The 23,392-nt window shown below is 45.7% G+C and overlaps 1 protein-coding gene across 1 annotated transcript; it reads right to left on the reverse strand.

Moving 5' to 3' along the window:
• Positions 1–14,828: 14,828 nt before the first annotated feature.
• LOC103637673 (beta-amylase 3, chloroplastic) lies at positions 14,829–18,593 on the reverse strand. The gene is made up of 4 exons (XM_008660243.4): positions 17,787–18,593; positions 16,260–16,470; positions 16,026–16,136; positions 14,829–15,916 (listed from the first exon to the last, which is right to left on the reverse strand). The coding sequence occupies exons 1-4, from the start codon at positions 18,317–18,319 to the stop codon at positions 15,116–15,118; spliced, it is 1,656 nt and encodes a 551-aa protein (XP_008658465.1). The 5' UTR covers positions 18,320–18,593; the 3' UTR covers positions 14,829–15,115.
• Between the last annotated feature and the right edge of the window lie 4,799 nt (positions 18,594–23,392).

A 23,392-nucleotide genomic window follows, 5' to 3' on the forward strand; every position in this document is an offset into this window, starting at 1 on the left:
CCTAGTCGTCTAGGAGCTAGAAGCTCCAAGAGTAATGAATCCACAAAGAACTCGATGTAGTACCAAAGCTCGAATGAAGAAGAGTAAGAGAGATTTGGAGATGAAGCACAAAAACCGCAGCTCTCAAACTCACTCAAAGATTTCTTCTCCAAAGATTTGAAATGGGAGAGGCAAGAGGTGTGTGAGAGAGAGTGGGAGGTGTTTCTCAGGTTGGGAATGAAGTTTTGTGCGTGCTCTTCTGTGGGGAGAGAGGTAGGAGTGAGTATATATAGGTGGGGCTCCAAAACTAGCCGTTTTTGACTTTTCTGCCCAAAAACCGGTTGAACCGGTCCCAAAACCGGTTGAACCGGTTTTCAAAAAGCTACGTACAGCTTTTTGGCTGACACAGCAGACTGGCAGAAAAAAGTGAACAGTGCAAAAACCGGTTGAACCGGTTTTAGAACCGGTTGAACCGGTTTCCACCAGACAAAAACCGGTTGAGTGTCCGGCTGAACCAGTATTTTGAAAAAGGGTGAACAGTGCAAAAACCGGTTGAACCTGTTTTAAAACCGGTTGAACCTGTTTTTCCAAAAAGCAATTTTGGCCAAGATAGACTTTAAAAGGTTGTACTACATACTTTCACTAAGGATTAATAAGGGTAAAATGGAAGTTTTGGATCAAGGATTTTTGAGCTTTAGTACCAACACCAACCTTCTTTTTGGATCCCCCTTGATAGTACGACGATTCCTATACTCAAGTTAAATAAAATATAATTAAGTAAACTCCTTGAGTCATTGGTGTCTCAAGTGTGATTTCTCCATGGTGTTGCTTCATAAGGATCACAAACATCTTTGTCTCACCTTTTGAAGCAAACACAAATCGAGCCTATGACTTGTGCCATTTCACCATATATGAGTTCAAATCATGGCTTCAAGTCACCTTACTGATGCATCAACATGTTGTAACTCTTCATAGCTGATTAGTTCATCGACTTAGTGCAAGTACTCTCTTCTTCACCTTAGCCATGGTACCTCGGTCTACAAGCCGTCGCTTGGCCTTCACCTTCGCTTAGTTCCTCGAAGCCCTTTCCTTGCTATCTTCACCCTATCAAGCCATTCTTGAGTCACATCCTATTGAGCATCCATTGAGAGAATCATTTCTTCAATATTGTGAACCTTGCTGTCATATAGATATAACTGCTAAGATCAATCAAGCTCTAGTTTGATTCTCATATATTCATATATGGACTAATAGTAATATGGTCAAGCCAATTCACGATTCCTCATATCTTGTTCACTTTGGCTTGACCAATCCTCTTAATCACTTCAACCTCTATTATGATCATATTTATGCATAGTGATTTCTCAGGACTTGTCCATATATTCAAACCAATATAGAGACCATATTATATCCATTTGCATTGTCTCACTGGTTATTTGACCTTGTGTTGAGCTTTGTTCACTGATCATTATACACTATTCAAGTATGTTCATCATACTGAATTCCCTGTTCAACACTTAGCAAACTTGTTAGACCTTTAAATGTGTTGTTATCCAAATCACCAAAACTCACAAAAGGGATGAATGCACTTTCAATCTCCCCCTTTTTGGTGATTGATGACAACACATTTAAAGCTTACATAAGATTTGATAAATAAGATTTTGAATCCTATGATATAGTTTCCTCTCCCTAAATATGTGCATTTCAGAAATACCAATTTTGTACTCAAATGCCAAAAGCACATATTTGGGTCAAAGTATGGAGACAACTTATATCATACTATTCATAGGATGCAGTGCGTCATAAAATAAACGTGATGCTCATGACATAGTATGCACTCATCAACTTTCTACATCTTATGTTTTTCTTATGACTTCCCCTTTTTTTAAATATTTCTCCCCTTTTTAAAGTCTTCTAACACTTAGTTACATAAGACTAAAGGTAAGCTTTAATGCAAAATTTCTCCCCCTTTGTCATAAATCTCCAAAAAAGATATAAAGAATATAAAGGGTAGAAATTATGATTAATCAAGATTTGAACACATTATCATGAAAAGGGTCCTTATATGGCACAAAGGTAATGGAGAAGTGCCATAAGTGATGTACCTTTGCGTTTTACCTTTTCAAAGGGGTGTTCCACACTTGTGTTGTATTTAAAGTTCATTTTGCAATCTCTTGTTGGCATAATTGTGACATAGGTCCAAGATATCAGCTGAATATTGTCATACTAATTGAAAGATAAATCTTGATACCTGGAGTCTAGATGTCATCTAGCATTTTCTTATCATAACAAGAGACAACATGAAAATCGCACAAGTATGGATTATACAACTAGTGATCATGTTCAAAAAATATCAATTAAAAACCACCAATTGATACAATTTGAGAGATAATCAGATCACTAATTGCATATTACACTAAGTTCTCCTCAAGTTTTAGTGCACACATATATATGAATTCAATTGATACCTATTGAGAGTACTTATTTGCAACTTAAAGTACCATTGGCATACAAGGAGTATCAATTGAACATAATCATGTAACATAGGGAACATGCACACTATTTAATCAATTAAGTGCTAGACAGGAGAATTTATAAGCTATGCTACTTCAGATATTTGTAATTCAAAAAGATGTGATACATATTTACCAATTTTAGATGACGTTGGAGTAGCATATACAAGAGAAGCTCATTCTCTTATGAAATGTATAGCAGATACATTTATTGGAGCAAAGAATCTTTGATACCCATCAAAATTTGCAGTGGAAGCGATTGTCTTTGCTTGAAGATTCCTTTCTAATTTGAGACTACACACATAATAGACTTGAAAATGAAGTTAGTCTCAAAGATTCAAATTATAGACCATTCTCCCCCTAAATGTGTGCATACAAGTGATGAATACTTGTTTTACTTTATGCACTTGGACTTGTGAGGCCAGGGGATTAAGTTCTACAATTTGAACCTTGGTACAAATAAAGTATGAAAATTGCACCAATTTAAGGAATTACTCATAATCAAACGGTATACTAATAGACATGATATGCAATATTTTAAGCCAAGATTCAAGTGCAACCTTATGATGTGACTTAAGATATTGCATATACATGCATACACTAACTTGTAAGAGCCTAGATACACAAATGTAATACAATAGTTCATGGAGTGACACACCTTTGTTCCATGCCATATGGTCTTTATTATAATCATGAATTTCTATCTTAGCTTTTGATAGGCTGGACATTTCAAAGAGAAACTTATCCTCTTTAAACGATCAAGAGAAACTCATTCTCTTCAAAGAATTACACAAATTCACTAAAAGAAAATGTTAGTCTTTAAGGACACAAGATATAGAATGAGCTCCCCCTAAATGTGTGCATCAAGTACTCAAATTACTTGTAACATGCACTTGATTCAATTAAGATTTTTAGAGGGGTTCATCATATATCTTGGCCAGGGCATAATAAATTTGCAACAATTTCAAATCATGCTAGAGAACACATATCGTTCCCCAAAAGAACTAATCCATGGGGTGACATGTGGTAATTATTTGATCATTTCCTTGGAACCACTCATCCTCGTTTGATGTTCTTCTTTCACCAAGGTGTGAGACTACACAACATGAACTTGAAAGAAATCATTAGTCTCACAAGATATAGGCTAAACTCTCCCTTAAATTGTGCATGCAAGAGTACACAAAGTACACTTATGCACATCAACAATACGAGGTTAAAGGTGAAGTTTGCACTATATCTTGGTGTAACATAACATGCTTTACATAGATGATGAAAATCAAACCAATTGAAAGTTTAAGAACTGAAAGTATATCAATTGAAATCCTAAAGGGTAAAGCATGCTAATATGAACCTCAAACCTCATAATGAAGGATATCATATAAATATGTCACTACATCTTCATTATTTGGTTGACAAAAAGTGTAACTCCCTTCTTGAATGACTGTGCTTTCTTTTCTTTTATGATTTCATCCAACCAAGTGATCTTGAACTTTATTCATCTTTGCTTGGTTCAATCATACTTGATATGAGACCCATTGAAACTCAATGATTGAAAGAACCAAGACTCTTATATCCGTAGATTTTGAATCCATCTTGAAAGCACTTGGAAAGACCTTATTGAAACACTTAGAAAAGAGAGCATTAGAAACACAAGGGAGGGTTTCACAAATAATAATCCTTATATGTGGATGGAAAATGAATAATCATTCTTGAAACCCAAAAGGATAGATTAAATTCCTTTAAATTAGTGCACACATATAGTTGATGTCAAAGTTATATGCACTATTGAACATTTTATATTGCAAGGAAATTTAACCTATACTATGGTACATCCCACTAAGGATAGAATACTAAAACAACTGAAGGAGAGGAAGTTTTCATACCTTGGCCTCTTATCAACTTCTTCTTACTTTAGTTGAATAGAATCCTTTAAGCTTGTGATTTATACAATTTAAAACAAGTACCATCTCTTAACATAGATTTTCTATGGATAAACTCAACACAAGAGATGGCATTAGTAGCACAAGCACTAGTTTCTTATTTAGCAACCCTTTATATGTGGAAGACAAGTGTGTTGCTAAAGTAGAGAAACATCATAATATGGACTAAATTTCCTTGAACCCTCATGCACAATATTTTGAATGACATGGATAATATGCATGGTTATTCAATGAAGTCTAAAGGGATGACTTAATCCATATTATGATGAGTGTCTAATATAGAAGAATCAAATCCAAATTAACTAGATAGAGAATACATCACATAATTTTGGATTGTTCACCATATGATAATATTCATACAACTTCCAATTAGACCTTTATTTCATAATCAACATCTGATGTATATCCTCAAGTGCTTCTTTTTCCTTAGTGGCTACACAAGTCACAAAAAGATAAGATTTGAAAATAATATGCACTTGAGATTCAGTTGTTACCACCCTAGCTACTATCTCCAAAGATGATTTATACATTCATTATCGAGCACCCAACTTGATCCATTGAAGGAGTGATCCTGCAAAACAAGTTTAAGCTTCATATCTTGGTACCCAATTTGAATTGGGTCCTTTGAGATTAGTGGTAAGAGCCTTGAGTACCCACACAATCCTTATTGTGGCCTTTCTCTTTGTGTAGGCACCCACATATACTTGACAACCATCTTACATGGTTTCAAGTCAATATTTAATCACACAGATAAAAGCAAGAGTTAATAATAGGAGCCTTTTCTCCTTTTCTTGATACATTGTTGTGTTGCCTTCTCGATGATGAACCTAGCTTGACCTTGGGTGCACCTAGCTTATCAAGGTTAGTCACACAAGCATTCATAACATGAAGACAAGTTATGCATGGAATTTATAACTTAGTGATCCAATTCAATGTGAAGCATATGGATACCGATTTAAGTAGATTTCTGAGATATGAAAATACGGGTTTCCAAATTTTAGAGAGAATGGATCACTAATTGTACCTTTTACAGTTTAAAAATCATGTCCATGTTAGTGCATATGTATGTCATGAATATCAACAAAAAGATTCTTATGCACTTTTAGATTTAACGATAAGGGAATTTTAAACTGCATCAAGAGTAGCTATTTAGAAAACAAAGATTACAATCCATATGAATGAGATACAAATTTACCATTTTGGATTGTCTTAGTATAGCTTACTCAAGGGAAACTTATTCTCTATGACACAAGATATATATAATGTGCTCCCACTAGATATGTGCATCAAGTATTTGAATGACTTATCAAATGCACTTTCAATTCAATGAAGATTCTCAAGAGGAGTACATTACATATATTGGTCAAGGCATGAAAAATTTGCAATGAATTAACTTATGCCTAAGAATACTTACCACCATATAGAATGTACCATTTGTTATATCAATTGAAAGATCTTACTATATGAGATGGTGTCATCTAAGTATTCTTCTTTTCTTCATTTGTGGAGACTTCCTTCTTTAGCTTGTTATCTCTTTTCCTTTTAAAACTAGTCGAAAAAGCACTTTGAAAGAGAGATATTAGTGGTACAAGGAAGTATTTAATGAATGATGATATCTGTATATGAATGGCAAACAAATCATCATTTATGAGGCGTAAAGGCATAAATTAAATTCCTTTTAAGTTAATGCACATGGAGCAGTGAATTCACAATATGCACTAATTTACAAATTTAAGCCAAAAGGAATTTAACCTTCATATTGGCATTCCTTTCCATAGAATATATTATTACCAATTGAAAGAATGCCACTTGGAAGGAACTACTATTGATCAACTACCAATTGAAGCAATTTGTTCCATACCTTTGCCTTGAGCATTCATAATCTTTCTTTTAGGTGAAGATTAACCTTTAATGCTTGTGATTTTACCAATTGAAAGAACACAATCTCTACTTATGAATTTCCATGAAATATCTTAAAAGAGATTGTATTAGTAACACAAGCAATAGTTTCCTATTTAGCAACCTCTAGTATATGAATGACAAGAAGGTTACTAAAACAAGGAAACCTCATGATATGAACTAAATTACCCTTACAAGCATCATGCATAACATCAATTGAAAAAAAAGATGAAAGTAGCATGATTATTTAATTAAGTTTACATGGCAAGTTTAATTCATAGCATGGTGAGTGATTAATGTAGAAGACTCAAAACCAATTTAAACAAGAATGAATACATCACATAGTATTGGTTCGATCTTCTTTGAATGTTGAATGGCACACTCCATTTGGGAAACACATTCTCATGTTGTGAGACTACATAAACACTTAGATAGAAACATTAGTCTCACAACTCTAGTCATATAGAGAATTCCCCATTTGGTAAGTGCTATAAGAATTTGAATTTCTTACTTAGCACTCTATTCATTTAAGAACATGGGATAATACTCTTTATGTCTAGGTCATGGCAATAATATGATGATTAACTTGAAATATGCCATAAGATACATAAAATCAATTTAAAGCATGTAGATTGTCACAATATAAAAATATGAACTTGCAATCTACCATATAATTAGATCCTTTCCAAAGCAAGGTAAAATCTTTTAAGTTCATTCTCAAGTGCTTCATTTTTCCTATGTGGATACAAAAGACACAAAGGAATATACCAATTAAAAGCAATGTGCACTTAAAAATTAATTGTTACCATCCTTTGGATATCACTTGGTTATAGGCCTTTTGCTTGATTCCCACAAAGGTTAATCCTTATTCCCTACAACACAAGTTCTTGCTAGAGATGAATATGAAGTTAGTGATATAACAATTCAATTCATCTTTGGGTCAATCTTAAAGGATAGATAATGTAAGATTGATAGCTTGAGATAAGAATTGAGTTAAACCGCTCAAGCACCCCAAAGCTTCATATCATCTCTAGGTACCTGCAAAACTTATTAAGTACATTTTGGTACCCATTTTTGGATGGGTCCACCAAGGTTAGCTAATAAGTACTTAGGCACCCAAATGGCCTTTGTGCTAGTTTTAGGTGAACTAATTTCCTTTCTAGCACAAGTGTCATTTTTGGGTCTCCTAAGCGAGTATGAATGAATTGACATGGTAGGCTTAGGATACTTACTCATGGGACAATCCTTGCAAAGGTGTCCCTTTCTTCGGCAAGTGTAGCAAATATGATTTTTAATTTTGCAAGACTCCTTCTTGCCTTGCTTCTTGTTTGCTACATGGTTAGTGAGCCTCTTTCTTTCCAAATTTAAGCCACTATCTTTTATGTAGGGACATGACTTAATCTCATGTCCCTTCTCATGACATTGATAACACTTTCTAGTGCATCTTCTCTTATTTGAAAGAGTGGCTTGTTTGTTACCTTGTGTGGAGCATGTGGAGGCGTGGTTGAGGCACTTGTCATGAGCTTTGTCTTTCTTCTCTTGATGTTTGTTCATGCCTTTCTTGGAAAGCTTGATATTCTTTTGAAGGGGTTTTGTGCATGCTACGGTTGTCCCCTTCTCAAGCTTTTTCACCATATTATCACGGTTATCTTGAGAAGGTTGAGCATGACATTTTCCCTTCAATTGAGTCAAGCTCCTTTTTAGCCTCTCATTTTCTTCCTTGAGCTCATTGTTTTCTTTTGCATAGGAAACATTACTTGTTCCTGAAAATTCTAGCTCAATGGAAGATTGGCTTTCTTGAGAGCAACATTTGTTAGCACATGATAATATAGTTTCTATATGAGTACATGTGCATATGTGAGGTTGATATGATTTCAAATTAGTTAACACAACCTCATGAGCCATTTCTAACATGATATGTGAATCCATAAATTTATTATGAGAGCACACAAGCTTATCATGTTTTTCTTGCAAAGCTAGATTTTCAATATTTAGCTTTTCTAACGTGTTCTTGAGCATAGCATTTTTATTTTCTAATTGAGCAATATATGATGAATGATTAATAGCTTTAATTTGCTCAATTGAAATGTCTTCATACCTTTGGACCAAATCATCATGAGAGCACTTTAGATTCTCATTCTCTTTGGTCAACTTCTCCAAGTCTTTGATTTTTTCGATGAGGATATCTTCTTGCTTATGAAGCATTTCCTTTTGTTCTTCCGCTCTTTTCATGAGTTTGAGCAAGCTCATCCGGTTCTTCTTGCTTAGTTGAGCGAAGAATTTTTGAAGATCTTCCTCATCTTCACTATCACTTTCTTGCTCCTCCTCATCCTCACTTTCGCTTTCACTGTCACTCCCATTAGCAATAAAGCACATATGAGAAGTGGATTTGAAAGACGAACCTTGTGAAGAGGTGGATTCGTCGTTTGGTCTCCATCGATTATTTTCTTCTTCAATTTTGTTCTTTGCCTCATCTTCCTTCATTTTGAGGAACATCCTTTCGGCGATTCTCATGGCAAGATCTATTGCCCTAGGATCAACATCTGTAACAAAAGATGAAGTCGAGGCAACCTCAACTTTTTCAAGCTTAGAAGCACTTTCGTTTCTTAGTCCCCCCGACATGATCTTTCCTCACGCGGTTAAGCGTTAGAACGAGGATTAGGCTCTGATACCAATTGAAAGTTGCCTAGAGGGGGGGTGAATAGGCAAGTTAAAACTTTTTCAACAAAAACTAGAAGCAAACTGGGTAAAACTGAATTGATCTCGAAATTCACCCAGTTAACTTTGGAAATGAGATGTTCTAAATGATCCACAGGGTTCAAAGTAGTAGATCTGAGAAGGGCACTTCTAAAAATCCACACACCAAAAAGATATAAACAAATATTTCACGGAATGGTGAGAGAACGAAGAACACAAATAAGCACAATGAACAAGAACACAAGAGACACAAGATTTATCCCGAGGTTCGGTCACACCACCAAGGTGCCCTACTTCCTCGTTGAGACGCCCACAAAGAGCCGGGTCTCTTTCAACCCTAATCCTCCCTTTGCCAACCACAAAGGTCAAGCCCACACACTAATCCTTGCTCAAACGAGCGGGTAATACAAACTTTCTTGTGGTCTTCCACAAGATTTGGAGACTCACAAGAGACACCTAGTCGTCTAGGAGCTAGAAGCTCCAAGAGTAATGAATCCACAAAGAACTCGATGTAGTACCAAAGCTCGAATGAAGAAGAGTAAGAGAGATTTGGAGATGAAGCACAAAAACCGCAGCTCTCAAACTCACTCAAAGATTTCTTCTCCAAAGATTTGAAATGGGAGAGGCAAGAGGTGTGTGAGAGAGAGTGGGAGGTGTTTCTCAGGTTGGGAATGAAGTTTTGTGCGTGCTCTTCTGTGGGGAGAGAGGTAGGAGTGAGTATATATAGGTGGGGCTCCAAAACTAGCCGTTTTTGACTTTTCTGCCCAAAAACCGGTTGAACCGGTCCCAAAACCGGTTGAACCGGTTTTCAAAAAGCTACGTACAGCTTTTTGGCTGACACAGCAGACTGGCAGAAAAAAGTGAACAGTGCAAAAACCGGTTGAACCGGTTTTAGAACCGGTTGAACCGGTTTCCACCAGACAAAAACCGGTTGAGTGTCCGGCTGAACCAGTATTTTGAAAAAGGGTGAACAGTGCAAAAACCGGTTGAACCTGTTTTTCCAAAAAGCAATTTTGGCCAAGATAGACTTTAAAAGGTTGTACTACATACTTTCACTAAGGATTAATAAGGGTAAAATGGAAGTTTTGGATCAAGGATTTTTGAGCTTTAGTACCAACACCAACCTTCTTTTTGGATCCCCCTTGATAGTACGACGATTCCTATACTCAAGTTAAATAAAATATAATTAAGTAAACTCTTTGAGTCATTGCTGTCTCAAGTGTGATTTCTCCATGGTGTTGCTTCATAAGGATCACAAACATCTTTGTCTCACCTTTTGAAGCAAACACAAATCGAGCCTATGACTTGTGCCATTTCACCATATATGAGTTCAAATCATGGCTTCAAGTCACCTTACTGATGCATCAACATGTTGTAACTCTTCATAGCTGATTAGTTCATCGACTTAGTGCAAGTACTCTCTTCTTCACCTTAGCCATGGTACCTCGGTCTACAAGCCGTCGCTTGGCCTTCACCTTCGCTTAGTTCCTCGAAGCCCTTTCCTTGCTATCTTCACCCTATCAAGCCATTCTTGAGTCACATCCTATTGAGCATCCATTGAGAGAATCATTTCTTCAATATTGTGAACCTTGCTGTCATATAGATATAACTGCTAAGATCAATCAAGCTCTAGTTTGATTCTCATATATTCATATATGGACTAATAGTAATATGGTCAAGCCAATTCACGATTCCTCATATCTTGTTCACTTTGGCTTGACCAATCCTCTTAATCACTTCAACCTCTATTATGATCATATTTATGCATAGTGATTTCTCAGGACTTGTCCATATATTCAAACCAATATAGAGACCATATTATATCCATTTGCATTGTCTCACTGGTTATTTGACCTTGTGTTGAACTTTGTTCACTGATCATTATACACTATTCAAGTATGTTCATCATACTGAATTCCCTGTTCAACACTTAGCAAACTTGTTAGACCTTTAAATGTGTTGTTATCCAAATCACCAAAACTCACAAAAGGGATGAATGCACTTTCAGATGGCACGGTGTTTATCCCGTGGTTCGGCCAAGTACAAAACTTGCCTACTCCACGTTGTGGCGTCCCAACGGACGAGAGTTGCACTCAACTCCTCTCAAGTGATCCAATGATCAACTTGAATACCACGGTGTTCTTCTTTACTTTGATCTTTTCCCGTTTGCGAGGAATCTCCACAACTTGGAGACTCTCACCCTTACAATTGAATTTCACAAAGAAGTACGGAGTAAGGGAGGGAAGCAACACACACAAATCCACAGCAAAATGCGCACACACGGTCAAGAATTGAGCTCAAAAGACTATCTCAAAGTTCTCACTAGAACGGAGCTCGAATCACAGAGAATGACAAACGAATGCGCAAAGACTGAGTGTGGATGATCAAGAATGCTCTAAGGTTGCTTGGTTGTCTCCTCCATGCGCCTAGGGGTCCCTTTTATAGCCCCAAGGCAGCTAGGAGCCGTTGAGAGCAAATCTGGAAGGCCAATCTTGCCTTCTGTCGTCGGGTGCACCGGACAGTCCGGTGCACACCGGACACTGTCCGGTGCCCGATTTCTTTCCTTAAACAGCGCAGCCGACCGTTGCAGATCTGGGAGCCGTTGGCGCACCGGACATGTCCGGTGCACACCGGACAGTCCGGTGCCCCCTTCCGACCGTTGGCTCGGCCACGTGTCCCGCGCAGATCGCGCGGCCGACCGTTGGCCCGGCCGACCGTTGGCTCACCGGACAGTCCGGTGCACACCGGACAGTCCGGTGAATTATAGTCGTACGCCGTCGTCGAATTCCCGAGAGCGGCTTCTTCACGCCGAGTCAGCCTGGCGCACCGGACACTGTCCGGTGCACCACCGGACAGTCCGGTGTGCCAGACTGAGCTGAGTCTTGGCTGTACACAGCCAAGTCTTTTTCACCTCTTTTCTTTTCTTCTTCTTTCTGTTTCTAACACTTAGACAAGTATATTAGTACACAAAACCAATGTACTAATGCTTAGAAACATACCTTTACTCTTGATTTGCACTTTGTTCATCCATGGGCATAAATTCACATTTAAGCACTTGTGTTGGCACTCAATCACCAAAATACTTTAGAAATGGCCCAAGGGCACATTTCCCTTTCAGAGCCTACTTGATGTAGACTATTCTTTCTTCTCCTCCGTCGCTTTTAATGCGATGGGTTGCACCTCGGGTGTAGATGTGGCGCCTCGCTCGATTATTTGTTTGGAGCCTTTGATCATGAGTTCAAAGCTCACAAACTTTCCTATCACTTCTTCGGGAGACATTAGTTTATATCTTGGATCACCACGAATTAATTGAACTTGAGTAGGATTAAGAAAAATGAGTGATCTAAGAATAACCTTGACCATCTCATGGTCATCCCATTTAGTGCTCCCGAGGTTGCGCACTTGGTTCACCAAGGTCTTGAGCCGGTTGTACATGGCTTGTGGCTCCTCTCCTTGGTTGAGCATAAATCGACCGAGCTCCCCCTCGATCGTTTCCCGCTTGGTGATCTTGGTCACCTAATCTCCTTCGTGCGCGGTCTTGAGCACGTCCCAAATTTCTTTGGCACTCTTCAACCCTTGCACCTTATTATACTCCTCTCAACTTAGAGAGGTGAGGAGTATAGTAGTGGCTTGGGAGTTGAAGTGCCGAATTTGGGCTACCTTGTCCGAATCATAGCCTTCATCCCCCACGGATGGTTCCTGCGCTCCAAATTCAACAATGTCCCAAATACTAGCGTGGAGTGAGGTTAGATGGTGCCTCATTTTATCACTCCACATACAATAATCTTCACCGTTAAAACCGGTGGTTTGCCTAGTGGGACGGAAAGTAAAGGAGTGTGTTTGGAAATGCGAGGATAGCGTAAGGGGATCTTACTAAACTTCTTGCGCTCATGGCGCTTAGAAGTGACGGACGGTGCGTCAGAGCCGGAGGTGGAAGGCGACGAAGAATCGGTCTCATAGTAGACCTACTTTCTTCATTTTCTTCTTGTCGCCACTCCGGTGCGACTTAACGCGGGGAGGTGATTCCTCCCTCTTGTTGCCGGACTCCCCCGATGGAGCCTTCCCGTGGCTTGTGGCGGGCTTCTCGCCGGTCACCATCTTCTTCTTGGCGTGAGCTCCCGACATCACTTCGAGCGGTTAAGCTCTTAATGAAGTATCGGGCTCCGATACCAATTGAAAGTCGCCTAGAGGGGGGTGAATAGGCAAATCTGAAATTTATAAAGTTTAAGCACAACTACAAGCCGGGGTTAGCGTTAGAAATATAATCGAGTCCGAAAGAGAGGGCGAAAAACAAATCACAAGCAAATAAGGCGGATGACACAGTGATTTGTTTTACCGAGGTTCGGTTCTTGCAAACCTACTCCCCGTTGAGGTGGTCACAAAGACAGGTTCTCTTTCAACCCTTTCCCTCTCTCAAACGGTCACCTAGACCGAGTGAGCTTCTCTTCTCAATCAATTGGGACACTAAGTCCCCACAAGGACCACCACACAATTGGTGTCTCTTGCTTTGATTACAAAGAACTTGGAAACAAGAAATGGGGAAAAAGAAAAGGGATCCAAGCGCAAGAGCTCAAAAGAACACGACAAAACTCTCTCTTCTAGTCACTATTGCTTTGAGTGAAATTGGGACTTGGAGAGATTTTGATTCACTCTATTTGTGTCTTGTATTGAATGCACTAGCTCTTGTATTGAATGTGTTGGCTGAAAACTTGGATACCTTGAAGTGCTAGTGGTTGGGGGTATTTATAGCCCCAACCACCAAAGTGGCCGTTGGGGAAGACTGATGTCGAAGGGCGCACCTGACAGTCCGGTGTGCCAGCCACGTCACCCAACCGTTAGGGTTCGATCGTTGGAGCTCTGACATGTGGGGCCACCGGACAGTCCGGTGGTGCACAGGACAGTCACTGTTCACTGTCCGGTGCGCCATCTGCGCCTGCTCTGACTTCTGCGTGCGCAGCCCACACACTGTAGCGCACTGTTCACCTTTTGTAGACGACCGTTGGCGCTGTAGCCGTTATTCCGCTTGGCACACCGGACAGTCCGGTGCTACACCGGACAGTCCGGTGAATTATAGCGGAGAGGCAATCCCAGAAACCCGAAGGTGGCAAGTTTGGAGTTGATCTCCCTGGTGCACCGGACATTGTCCGGTGGTGCACCGAACACTGTCCAGTGGCACACCGGACAGTCCGGTGCGCCAGACTAGGGCAGCCTTCGGTTGTCTTTTGCTCTTTTTTTTGAACCCTTTCTTGGACTTTTTATTGGTTTGTGTTGAACCTTTGGCACCTGTAGAACTTATAATCTAGAGCAAACTAGTTAGTCCAATTATTTGTGTTGGACAATTCAACCACCAAAATCATTTAGGAAAAGGTTTGACCCTATTTCCCTTTCAATTAGTTTGACCCTATTTCCTATTTAAGGGTCTGTTTGGATCCGTGTGGCAAACAGTTTGTCGGCTAATTTTAGCATATTGGCCTCTATACGGGCTGGCTAATAAATTGACTAATTGTTAGTTGTAGGGCTGGCAAAATGTTTAGCCATTAGCCAATTAATATATGCTAATAGATCATATAAAAAAACATCCATCAGCCAAGACTTCAAACATACCCTAAGTAATTGTTGCTAGCTAATTATTTACCGACTAATTGTTAGCCACTAGCAAATAATTAGCCAGTGGGATACAAACACGACCTAAGTGACATCTCTTAACAAGATCAGCTGCCACCGATGCATTTATCTTTATAATTAAATATCTATAAAAAATATAGAACTTTCTATTAAAAGTATATGTTTCATCCTTATATTATATTTTATTATATGTATATTATGTTAGTATGGAAAATAACACCATATAGAATTCTCTCTACAGAGATTAGACTTATAACAATACAGTTCCAAATGGGACAAATGAACTGAAGACAGCCTAAGTTCTGACATGCCTGCCTCCTTACCGACCTGCTCGATTACAGCCTATAAAACTCTGCAACCTGCAAGGCCCTGAATCTATACATACAGTTCCCCTTCTCCGGTGCACGTTATACAACAGCACGGCGCATGTGTCTGTGTGCACGCACAGGCATGAGCATCCACCTACAATGCCGCGGCGGTGGCGGCGCCCTCAGCCTCCGGCGCCTTGCTCTTCTTGGCGGCGTCGAGGAACCCGACGTACAGGTCCGAGTGCCCCGTGTCGCACCGTGGCAGTGCTGGTCTCGCGCCGCCGTCGGCCATGGCCCTGACGAAGGACACGAACTGCCGCCAGTTGTCGCCGTCAAAGAGCGTCTTGTTCATGCGCAGGTACGTGAACGCGGCCAGGCCGGCGCCGCGCGCTGTCGACGCCACCTGCGAGAACGCCGCCTCGTCGTACCGCTCCAGCGCGTTCTCGCCGGCGAGCTCCACCCCGGCGGCGCTGGCCGCGGTCTTGACCTGCTGCACAAGCAGCTCCGGGGAGCAGCTGGCGTGTTTCGGCTGCTGCTCGTCCTTCATCTCCATGCATGTGAAGTTGAGCACGGCGCCGCGCTTGGCCAGCATGCGCGCGATCGGCGCGTACCCGTCGCGGTCCCGCGTGTTGTAGTACCCGGCCGTGAGCTCCGCCGCATGGGACCGAGTCCGGTAGTGCCAGTGGATGCCGGCGACCTTGGCGGAGAGCGTTGCGCCCGTGCCGCCGAACACGGCCTCGGCCGCGGCAAGGACGCGGTCGCCGTGCTCCAGCAGCATGCCTGAATACCACGCCAGGAAGAAATGCCCGTACTCTGTGCTCCAAGTGCCCTCGCGCCGGAAGAAGCCCGTGTCGTCGGGCATCTGCTTGTACTCCCCGGCGTCATGGGGTCCGCCCCTCCCCCACTCCTGGTGACCCGCCGCCACCGCCGCCGCTTCCAGCGAAGCCCGCATGTACTGTACCAACAACGCAAGCACGCACAACAATTCAGCAAACGTTCACCGGCAGCAACTCTGAATACCATTCCAACAATTTATTATCAAAGTGCGCTTTGTTGTTCCCTACCTTATCATAGCATTGGAACTCGCCGATGCCCGGGAAACGCCAGGTTCCGTTGGCCTCAGGGTATGAAGGATACCTCAGCTCTCCACAAGGACCCATGCCCACTTGGATCTCCTGTGTACCAGTGAAACACAAGTGGTTTAGTCTAAGGATCACAGCATCATGAAATTATTATGCTCAACTGCTATCGCAATGCTAATCGATCGTGATAACGGTGTGGTTTTAACTGGTCATTACCGCGATGACATTGCCGAGGTAGTCACGGAATCTCTCGCGGAAGCTGCGCATGTAGTCGGTGTAGACCTGGATGGGGGTCCGGCCCTTAAGCACCGGCAGCGTGTCGCAGCCGAGGGAGATGTACTCGGGGTTCCGGCGGCCGGACCTGTCCGTGTACACGATGTCCGGGTTGCTGCTCATCTCCTCCAGCACCCATGGCGGCAACGGGATGCTGCAAACGTCAATCAGTCAATTAAGAGTACCAACAACAAAGAAATCGTTCACCCTTTTCATCCAAGTTTGTTACGCATACTCTGTTTTTATTTAAATCTGTTGCAAAATTAATTGCGCCAACTTATATTGGGCACAATTCGCTGTTGTTGGTTCGCAGTTTAACACTACAAGCTTTACTCACGCACAATTTGTGATCTTGATTAGACGTTTGCAAAATGATGATCAGGCACAATTCTCCCTTCAATTCCTGTGATAGGGGCGTCTCTCTGTCTGTTCTCTTTCGGGTATAGTGCTCTGATTGCTTGCCGACCCAGACATACCAAGTCCTTGCGTGCAAGAAACCAGCAAATGAAAAGCGGGAAACTACAGATTAAGCGAAGTAACCGTCTACCGAACCCAGTAACCCCCACCCCTGTTTGAGCTTCAGGGCTCCTTTGGAACACAGGAATCCAAAATCATAGGAATAGGAAAAACATAGGAATAGGAAAGGAATTGATATGAAAAACAGAGGATTCAAAACCAAAGGAAAAATCCCTAAAGAGACGTTTGGATGACACAGGACAAACATAGGAATGCTTAGAGTATACTATGTAGTTAATGTAACTCATCATAGCTTACGTATGTATTGATTTACAAAGTGTTATTTTTTATTGTTGTTGCTTGCTCAGCACGGACTAAATAACCAGCTGTTTGCCTCGATCCTATGCGAGCTGCAGAAAAAAAAGAGGTCAGAGTGGATTGTTTCTTTCCTATGGTTTTCCTATAGAAGTTGGAGGATAGGAAAATTTCCAAAGATTTTCGTCAGGTTGTTTCCTACGAACCAAACGGCTCTACAGTGCTAATTCCAAAGGATTCATGGTTCCTACATTTTTCCTTTGAAAATCCTATGAACCAAAGGAGCCCTCATTCTTTTAGATTAGATTAGACGCCTTTGAAGGTGAGTGTTTGATTCCACCTAGCTAAAGTGTAACATCAAATATTTCAATAACAATTATAGATATTAAATATTATCTCTGTTATTGAATATTTATCATCTACTAGTTATTTTTGAACTAAACCGCAACAAACAACTAGTTATTTTTGAACTAAACTGCAAAAAAAAAAAAACCGATGAAGTATATTTTAATTATAAAACTAATTATAGAGATGGAAACTAAATGACAGAGACGAATTTATTAAACCAGACACCTCTAAGTGTTCAGCTCAAGCATCAATAGTTCAGCTCAAAACAAATCTAGTGGCAAAATAAACAGCGTGATTGCTACAGCTACCAGATAACCCAGACAAGGTGATTCATGGAACGGAGATGCTTACTTGCAGGTGTCGCCGACGTTGCCACCGCACTGGTGGAAGGACATGACGGCCTGGAGTCGGAGGCCGGCTCGCTCCACCATGCGCACGAGCTCGGCGTAGGCCTCCCAGTCGTAGCGGCCGGGGCCCTCCCGCTCCACCACGCCCCACCACACGTCCACCATGACGCCCTCCACCCCGGCGCCCCGCAGCGCCATCAGACTGGCCGCCAACGCGCGCTGCCGCGACAGCTGGCCGCCTGGCCCCACCGTGTCCAGCGGCAGCATCACGTATACCGGCACCCCGCCGCGCGGCAGCCCGTGGTGCTGGTCCGCGCCGCCGCCGTGCAGCAGCTCGCCCGCCTCCGCCGGCGCGCGGCCCGTCGCCGGTGAGGTCGCAGCGGCCGCGGCCGCCCTGAGCGCGCGCGGCCTGCGGCCGGGCGCTGGGGGTACGGCGACGCAGCAGGGCTGCGCCTCGTCGGCGGGCTTGTGGAGGAGCTTGGACGTGGGGTCCACAGGCGACAGGAACGATGTCGAGGAACGCAGCGTGAGAGCCATGGCTTTGCCTCTGGGTCAGAGAGGAGCTGACCAACCAATTAACAAATCCGCAAGACGAACGCGCAGAAGATTGTGCTTGGCAAGCGAGCGAGAGAGAGGAGGGGACGATTTGAACAAGGTGATTTCAACTCGTTTGCAAAAGGCTGAGCAAATATGACTATATGAGTGGGGAATTGAGAGAGTCTCGCTGTGCGCTGGGAGCTGTATTTATAGAGAGTTGCCGGTGGAGCCGGGGAGCGACGGCGATGGATGGCACGGGCGCTTATCCCTAATCAAATTATTAACGACTAGGATTAGGACTATAATCAAATGGACGCGATCTAGTTGGAGACTGATCATTGCGTCAGCTTATCTACCCGTCTGTCCGTTCCGTTGCCCGCTGCGGCTGACAGACGCCGCTGGTGATCTTATCCAAATCATTTTATTTAATTTGTCCCATCAGGCTGCAGCTGATTGTCCCTGCCTGACACCTGTCCTGCATCACTATCCATGCACACATTGGCATGCATACTACGGAAAATAATGCTACCATATTAGTAGGGATGACAACGGACAGAAACCGACGAGAAATCTCTCTTGTTTTCGTATCTGTATTTTATCATCGGAAACAGAATCAGGTACGAAATAGTTGGGAATGGAAATGAGAGCGGGATAAACGGAATTGCAAAAACGAACGGAAACGGAAATACTAACGGAAGCTCATAATTTAATACAAATACAAATGATATTGATGTTTGACTAGTGATTGATTGGCAGGACAATAACATAAAACAAATAGGTATAGAAAGACAATGTTCTATTGTTGTTTGGTTTGTTAATAGTGTACATTTAGCTACATCCAAATTTGTTTAATAGTGTCGGCGTTTCGACCCCGGGGGTCCCTGGACCGACGAGTAAATTGTCGCCGCGTGTCCCAGCCCAGATGGGTCGGCGCGAGACGGAGCACGAAGGGGGAAAACAGGGAGACATGCGTAAAGGGGAAACCCGCGGCCTTCGTGTTTGTCCTGCGCCCAGGTCGGGTGCGCTTGCAGTAGGGGGTTACAAGCGTCCGCGTGGGAGGGAGCGAGAGGCCTGCACGCGCCGTCCCGTCCTCCCCGCGCGGCCAACCCTCCGTACGAGTGCCCTGGGCCTTCCTTTTATAGGCGTAAGGAGAGGGCTCAGGTGTACAATAGGAGATGTAGCAGTGTGCTAACGTGTCTAGCAGAGAGGAGCTAGTGCCCTAAGTACATGTCGTCGTGGCAGCCAGAGAGGTTTTGGCACCCTGTTCATGTGATGTTGTGGCCGTCGGAGGAGCGCTGGAGCCTTGCGGAAGGACAGCTGTCGGGGCTATCGAGTCCTTGCTAACGTCTCTTTGCTTTCGTAAGGGGCTGAGAGCTGCCGTCATCATGGAGCACGCGGGGCGCCACCATTATTTGTTTACCGGGGCGAGCCAGATGGGACGCCGGTCTTGTTCCCCGTAGCCTGAGCTAGCTAGGGGTAGGATAATGATGCCCCCCTGTGACGTGGTCGGTCCGAGCCCTGGGTCGGGCGAGGCGGAGGCTCCTCCGAGGTCGAGGTCGAGTCTGTCTTCCGAGGTCGAGGTCGAGTCCGAGCCCCGGGTCGGGCGGGGCGGAGACCATCGTCTGAGGCCAAGGCTGAGTCCGAGCCCTGGGGTCGGGCGAGGCGGAGTTCGTCGTCTTCCGGAGCCGAGGCCGAGTCCGAGCCCTGGGTCGGGAGAGGCGGAGTTCGTCGTCCTCCGGGGCCGAGGCTGAGTCCGAGCGCTGGGTCGGGCGAGGCGGAGTTCGTCGTCCGAGGCTGAGACGGGGGGCCGAGCTCTGGGTCGGGCGAGGCGGAGCTTCCTATGGCGCCCGAAGCCGGACTTGGCTGCTGTCAGCCTCACTCTGTCGAGCGGCACAACAGTCGGAGCGACGCAGGCGGCGCTGTCCTCTCGTCAGGCCGGTCAGTGGAGCGGCGAAGTGACTGCGGTCACTTCGGCTCTGTCGACTGAGGGGCACTCGTCAGGATAAGGTGTCAGGTCATCCTTGCATTAAATGCTTCTGCGATACGGTCGGTCGGTGTGGCGATCCGGCCAAGGTTGCTTCTTGGTGAAGACTGGGCCTCGGGCGAGCCGAAGGTGTGTCCGTTGCTTGAGGGGGCCCTCGGGCGAGACGTGAATCCTCCGGGGTCGGCTGCCCTTGCCCGAGGCTGGGCTCGGGCGAGGCGAGATCGTGTCCCTTGAGTGGACCGAGCCTTGACTTAATCGCACCCATCAGGCCTTTGCAGCTTTGTGCTGATGGGGGTTACCAGCTGAGATTAGGAGTCTTAGGGGGTACCCCTAATTATGGTCCCCGACAGTAGCCCCCGAGCCTCAATGGGAGTGTTAATACTCGCTTGGAGGCTTTTGTCGCACTTTTTTGCAAGGGGACCGACCTTTCTCGGTTGCGTTTCGTTCCGGTGGGTGCGCGCGAGCGCACCCGCCGGGTGTAGCCCCCGAGGCCTCGGAGAAGTGGTTTGATTCCTTCGAGGTCTTAATGTGTTTCGTGATGCTTCGGCCGGTCTGATTGTTCCCTCATGCGAACTGGCCGTAGCCCGGGTGCACAGTCGAGTCCCAAGTTCTCGGGCTGGTATGTTGACGTTGTCAACGGTTTGGCCGGAGCCGGGTTTGCGAGAGCAGCCCCCGAGCCTCCGCACAGAGCGAGAGGACGGTCAAGGACAGACTCGACTTTTTTACATACGCCCCTGCGTCGCCTTTCCGCAAGGAGGAGGGGGGAAAGCGCCATGTTGCCCTCGGAGGGCGCCGAACATGGTGTCTCCAATGAGTTGCTAACGGGTAATCCGAGTGGACGCCCGTGCCCCATTCGTTAGGGGTCGGCTAGTGGCCCGGAGGCGCGCTCCAAAAGTACCTACGGGTGATTTGCCGGACCCGGTCCCCTTTTGACGGGGTCCGAGGGCTCGATGCCTCTCTCTGGTGGGATTCCGTTACAAAATTGTTCCCGTTGGTCTCGGAAATGTCCTAGGGTACCTCGGGAGCGTAGCCCGAGCCTTGGTTATGTATCGAACGTACCCAGGGTCATCCCTCGCTCTACGTCTGAGGCGGCTGTCGAACCCTTCGGGGGGCCAGCCTACGAACCCCTGATCAGTAGTGGGCACGGAGCCCGAGTGGCCTGAGGCGGCCGTTGAACCCTTTCGAGGGGCCGACCTTCAAACTTCTGACCAGTAGTGGGCGCGGAGCCCGAGTGCTCTGAGGTGGCTGTTGAACCCTTCCGAGGGTCCAGCCTTCGAACCTCTGATCAGTAGGGGGGCTCGGGGCCCGCTTCCTTCGCGGAGAAGGATCCCTTTCGGGATATCCCCTTTCCTAGTCCCTGTTGTAAGAGAGAGAAAGAGGAAAAGGGAAAGGATACGAAATCGAATGACGTGGCACACCTTTTTTGACGTGGTCATTATGGCGGAAGCGAAGCGTCGCCTGCTTCGCCTGCCAAAGGTGCCGCCTGTCCTGCCGCAGAGTTAATGCGACGGGACGAGTGGTTCGCGGGGCAGCCGTTGCGCGCGCGCGAGCTGTTCGAGGAACGGAACACGGGCGCGTCGTCTTCACGCCGTGGGAGAGGGTTCTCTCACTGTCCCAGGAGGGGACGTGAGCTTGGCTGACGACTTGACCGCTGCTTCCGCCCGCCTGCCACCGCCATTACTGCCGGCCCATTTCTGGCCGTATCGACCATCGCGCCTTTTCCCGTGGCTGACTGACTTGTGACCGATGTGCTCGGTTGGCACTTGTCAGGTCATGCGCAGGGTCGCCTCGAGTCGCGGTACTGGTTCCGCAGTCGAGGAGGCACGGTAGTGGCGCGAGTGGCGGTGCAGTTTCTTGTACGCAATAACCGGCGCGCTGGTTACATGACGTGTGGGCCTAGGCCTCCATGCTGGACGCGTCGAAGTCGAAAGAGTGCGCCCCCTTGGTGCGGTTGCATGTCGCCTGCATGGCGGTCTGCCCTTTCGCCCGCTGGCCTGGGCGGAAGTGGAGGAATGCTCGTAACCGCTGGGCAGTTGTGCGCACCGCGCGCGGCGGTTTGGCTTTTTTCTGCCCTGGGCCATCTTGCACGACGCGTGGGATCCAGCCCCCGTGTCGTAGGGGGAGGACCTTGGAGCGTGTTGGAGAAGAGTCAGCCCGCGACGGCTGAGGACGCAAGTGGGGAGAGTTGCCTTTAAAAGGAGGGTGACCCCCTTGAAAGGCAACCATGTCTTTGCGCTCCCCTCATGCATCGCGTCTTTCCACCTTTCGAGCCCCCGGGTGGGGGGCGCCCGCAGTTCTTCCGCCTTGTCGTCGTTGGAGGAACACAACTTCGCGGAAGTTGGTACCTTTCAGCCATCGTTCGGCTTCAAGGATTTTCATCAGACAGCCCGGCCACATCCCCTCGCCGGTGGCCACCCAAGACGGTGACCACCAGTTCAATGGTGGGGAGAAGCGAGCCGGGCTGCGATCTTGGTCCCGCCCTCAGCTTCAAGGATCTTCATCATCCTGGCTGGGGCGGAGGCCGGGCTGAGCCGGAGCTCTACCTCCCGCGCGGGTTCGTGGGTCACCTTCTCCCCCAGCATTCAAGGGAGAGGGCGCTCACCGGCCTAGCGGGAGGGTCGGACTTCGACAACGCGGGGCTGGTCGGCGGTGAGCGTCGTCAGCTTCAGCGCGTTGGGCTCGCTGGCTCAGCTGGCTCTGGCTCGGCTCCCGGTGCCCCCTCCCGCCGCAAGAGCGGTTGTCGCGCCGCGCGCACCGGAGGACCGCCCAAGACGTCGCGCGCTGCTAGGGCGGCGTTCGTGTTCTGGGGCTGTCATGCCTTTGCCCCGGTACGGCGCCTCTGCGCGGAGGTCGGTGCTCCGCTCGTCCGGGAGGATCCGAGTGGGGATCTGCCGGTGGGCAGATGGCTTCCGTCGTCGGCGCTGAGGTGGTGGCGGCTGAAGAAGTCCTCGTCGCCGACGGGATCACCGCCACCATCCGCGCTCCGGGCCTCCGGCTCTTTGGCTTTGATAGCTTGTCCTCGCCCCTCGAGCGGAGACGTGGGCGAGGGCATTGTTGCAGCGGTGTCCGCCCTGAGGCCATCGCCGCTG

Source organism: Zea mays, chromosome 1 (genome assembly GCF_902167145.1).
Source record: "Zea mays cultivar B73 chromosome 1, Zm-B73-REFERENCE-NAM-5.0, whole genome shotgun sequence".
Taxonomy (NCBI): domain Eukaryota; kingdom Viridiplantae; phylum Streptophyta; class Magnoliopsida; order Poales; family Poaceae; genus Zea; species Zea mays.

Bases quoted from the DNA above. Each gene is read 5' to 3' on its own strand.
- LOC103637673 (XM_008660243.4), bottom strand. From the start codon at position 18,319: ATGGCTCTCACGCTGCGTTCCTCGACATCGTTCCTGTCGCCTGTGGAC. The intron at 16,471-17,786 runs GTAAGCATCTCC...TGACGTTTGCAG, and splicing joins AACGTCGGCGACACCTGCAA to CATCCCGTTGCCGCCATGGG. The intron at 16,137-16,259 runs GTAATGACCAGT...ACTGGTACACAG, and splicing joins ACCTCGGCAATGTCATCGCG to GAGATCCAAGTGGGCATGGG.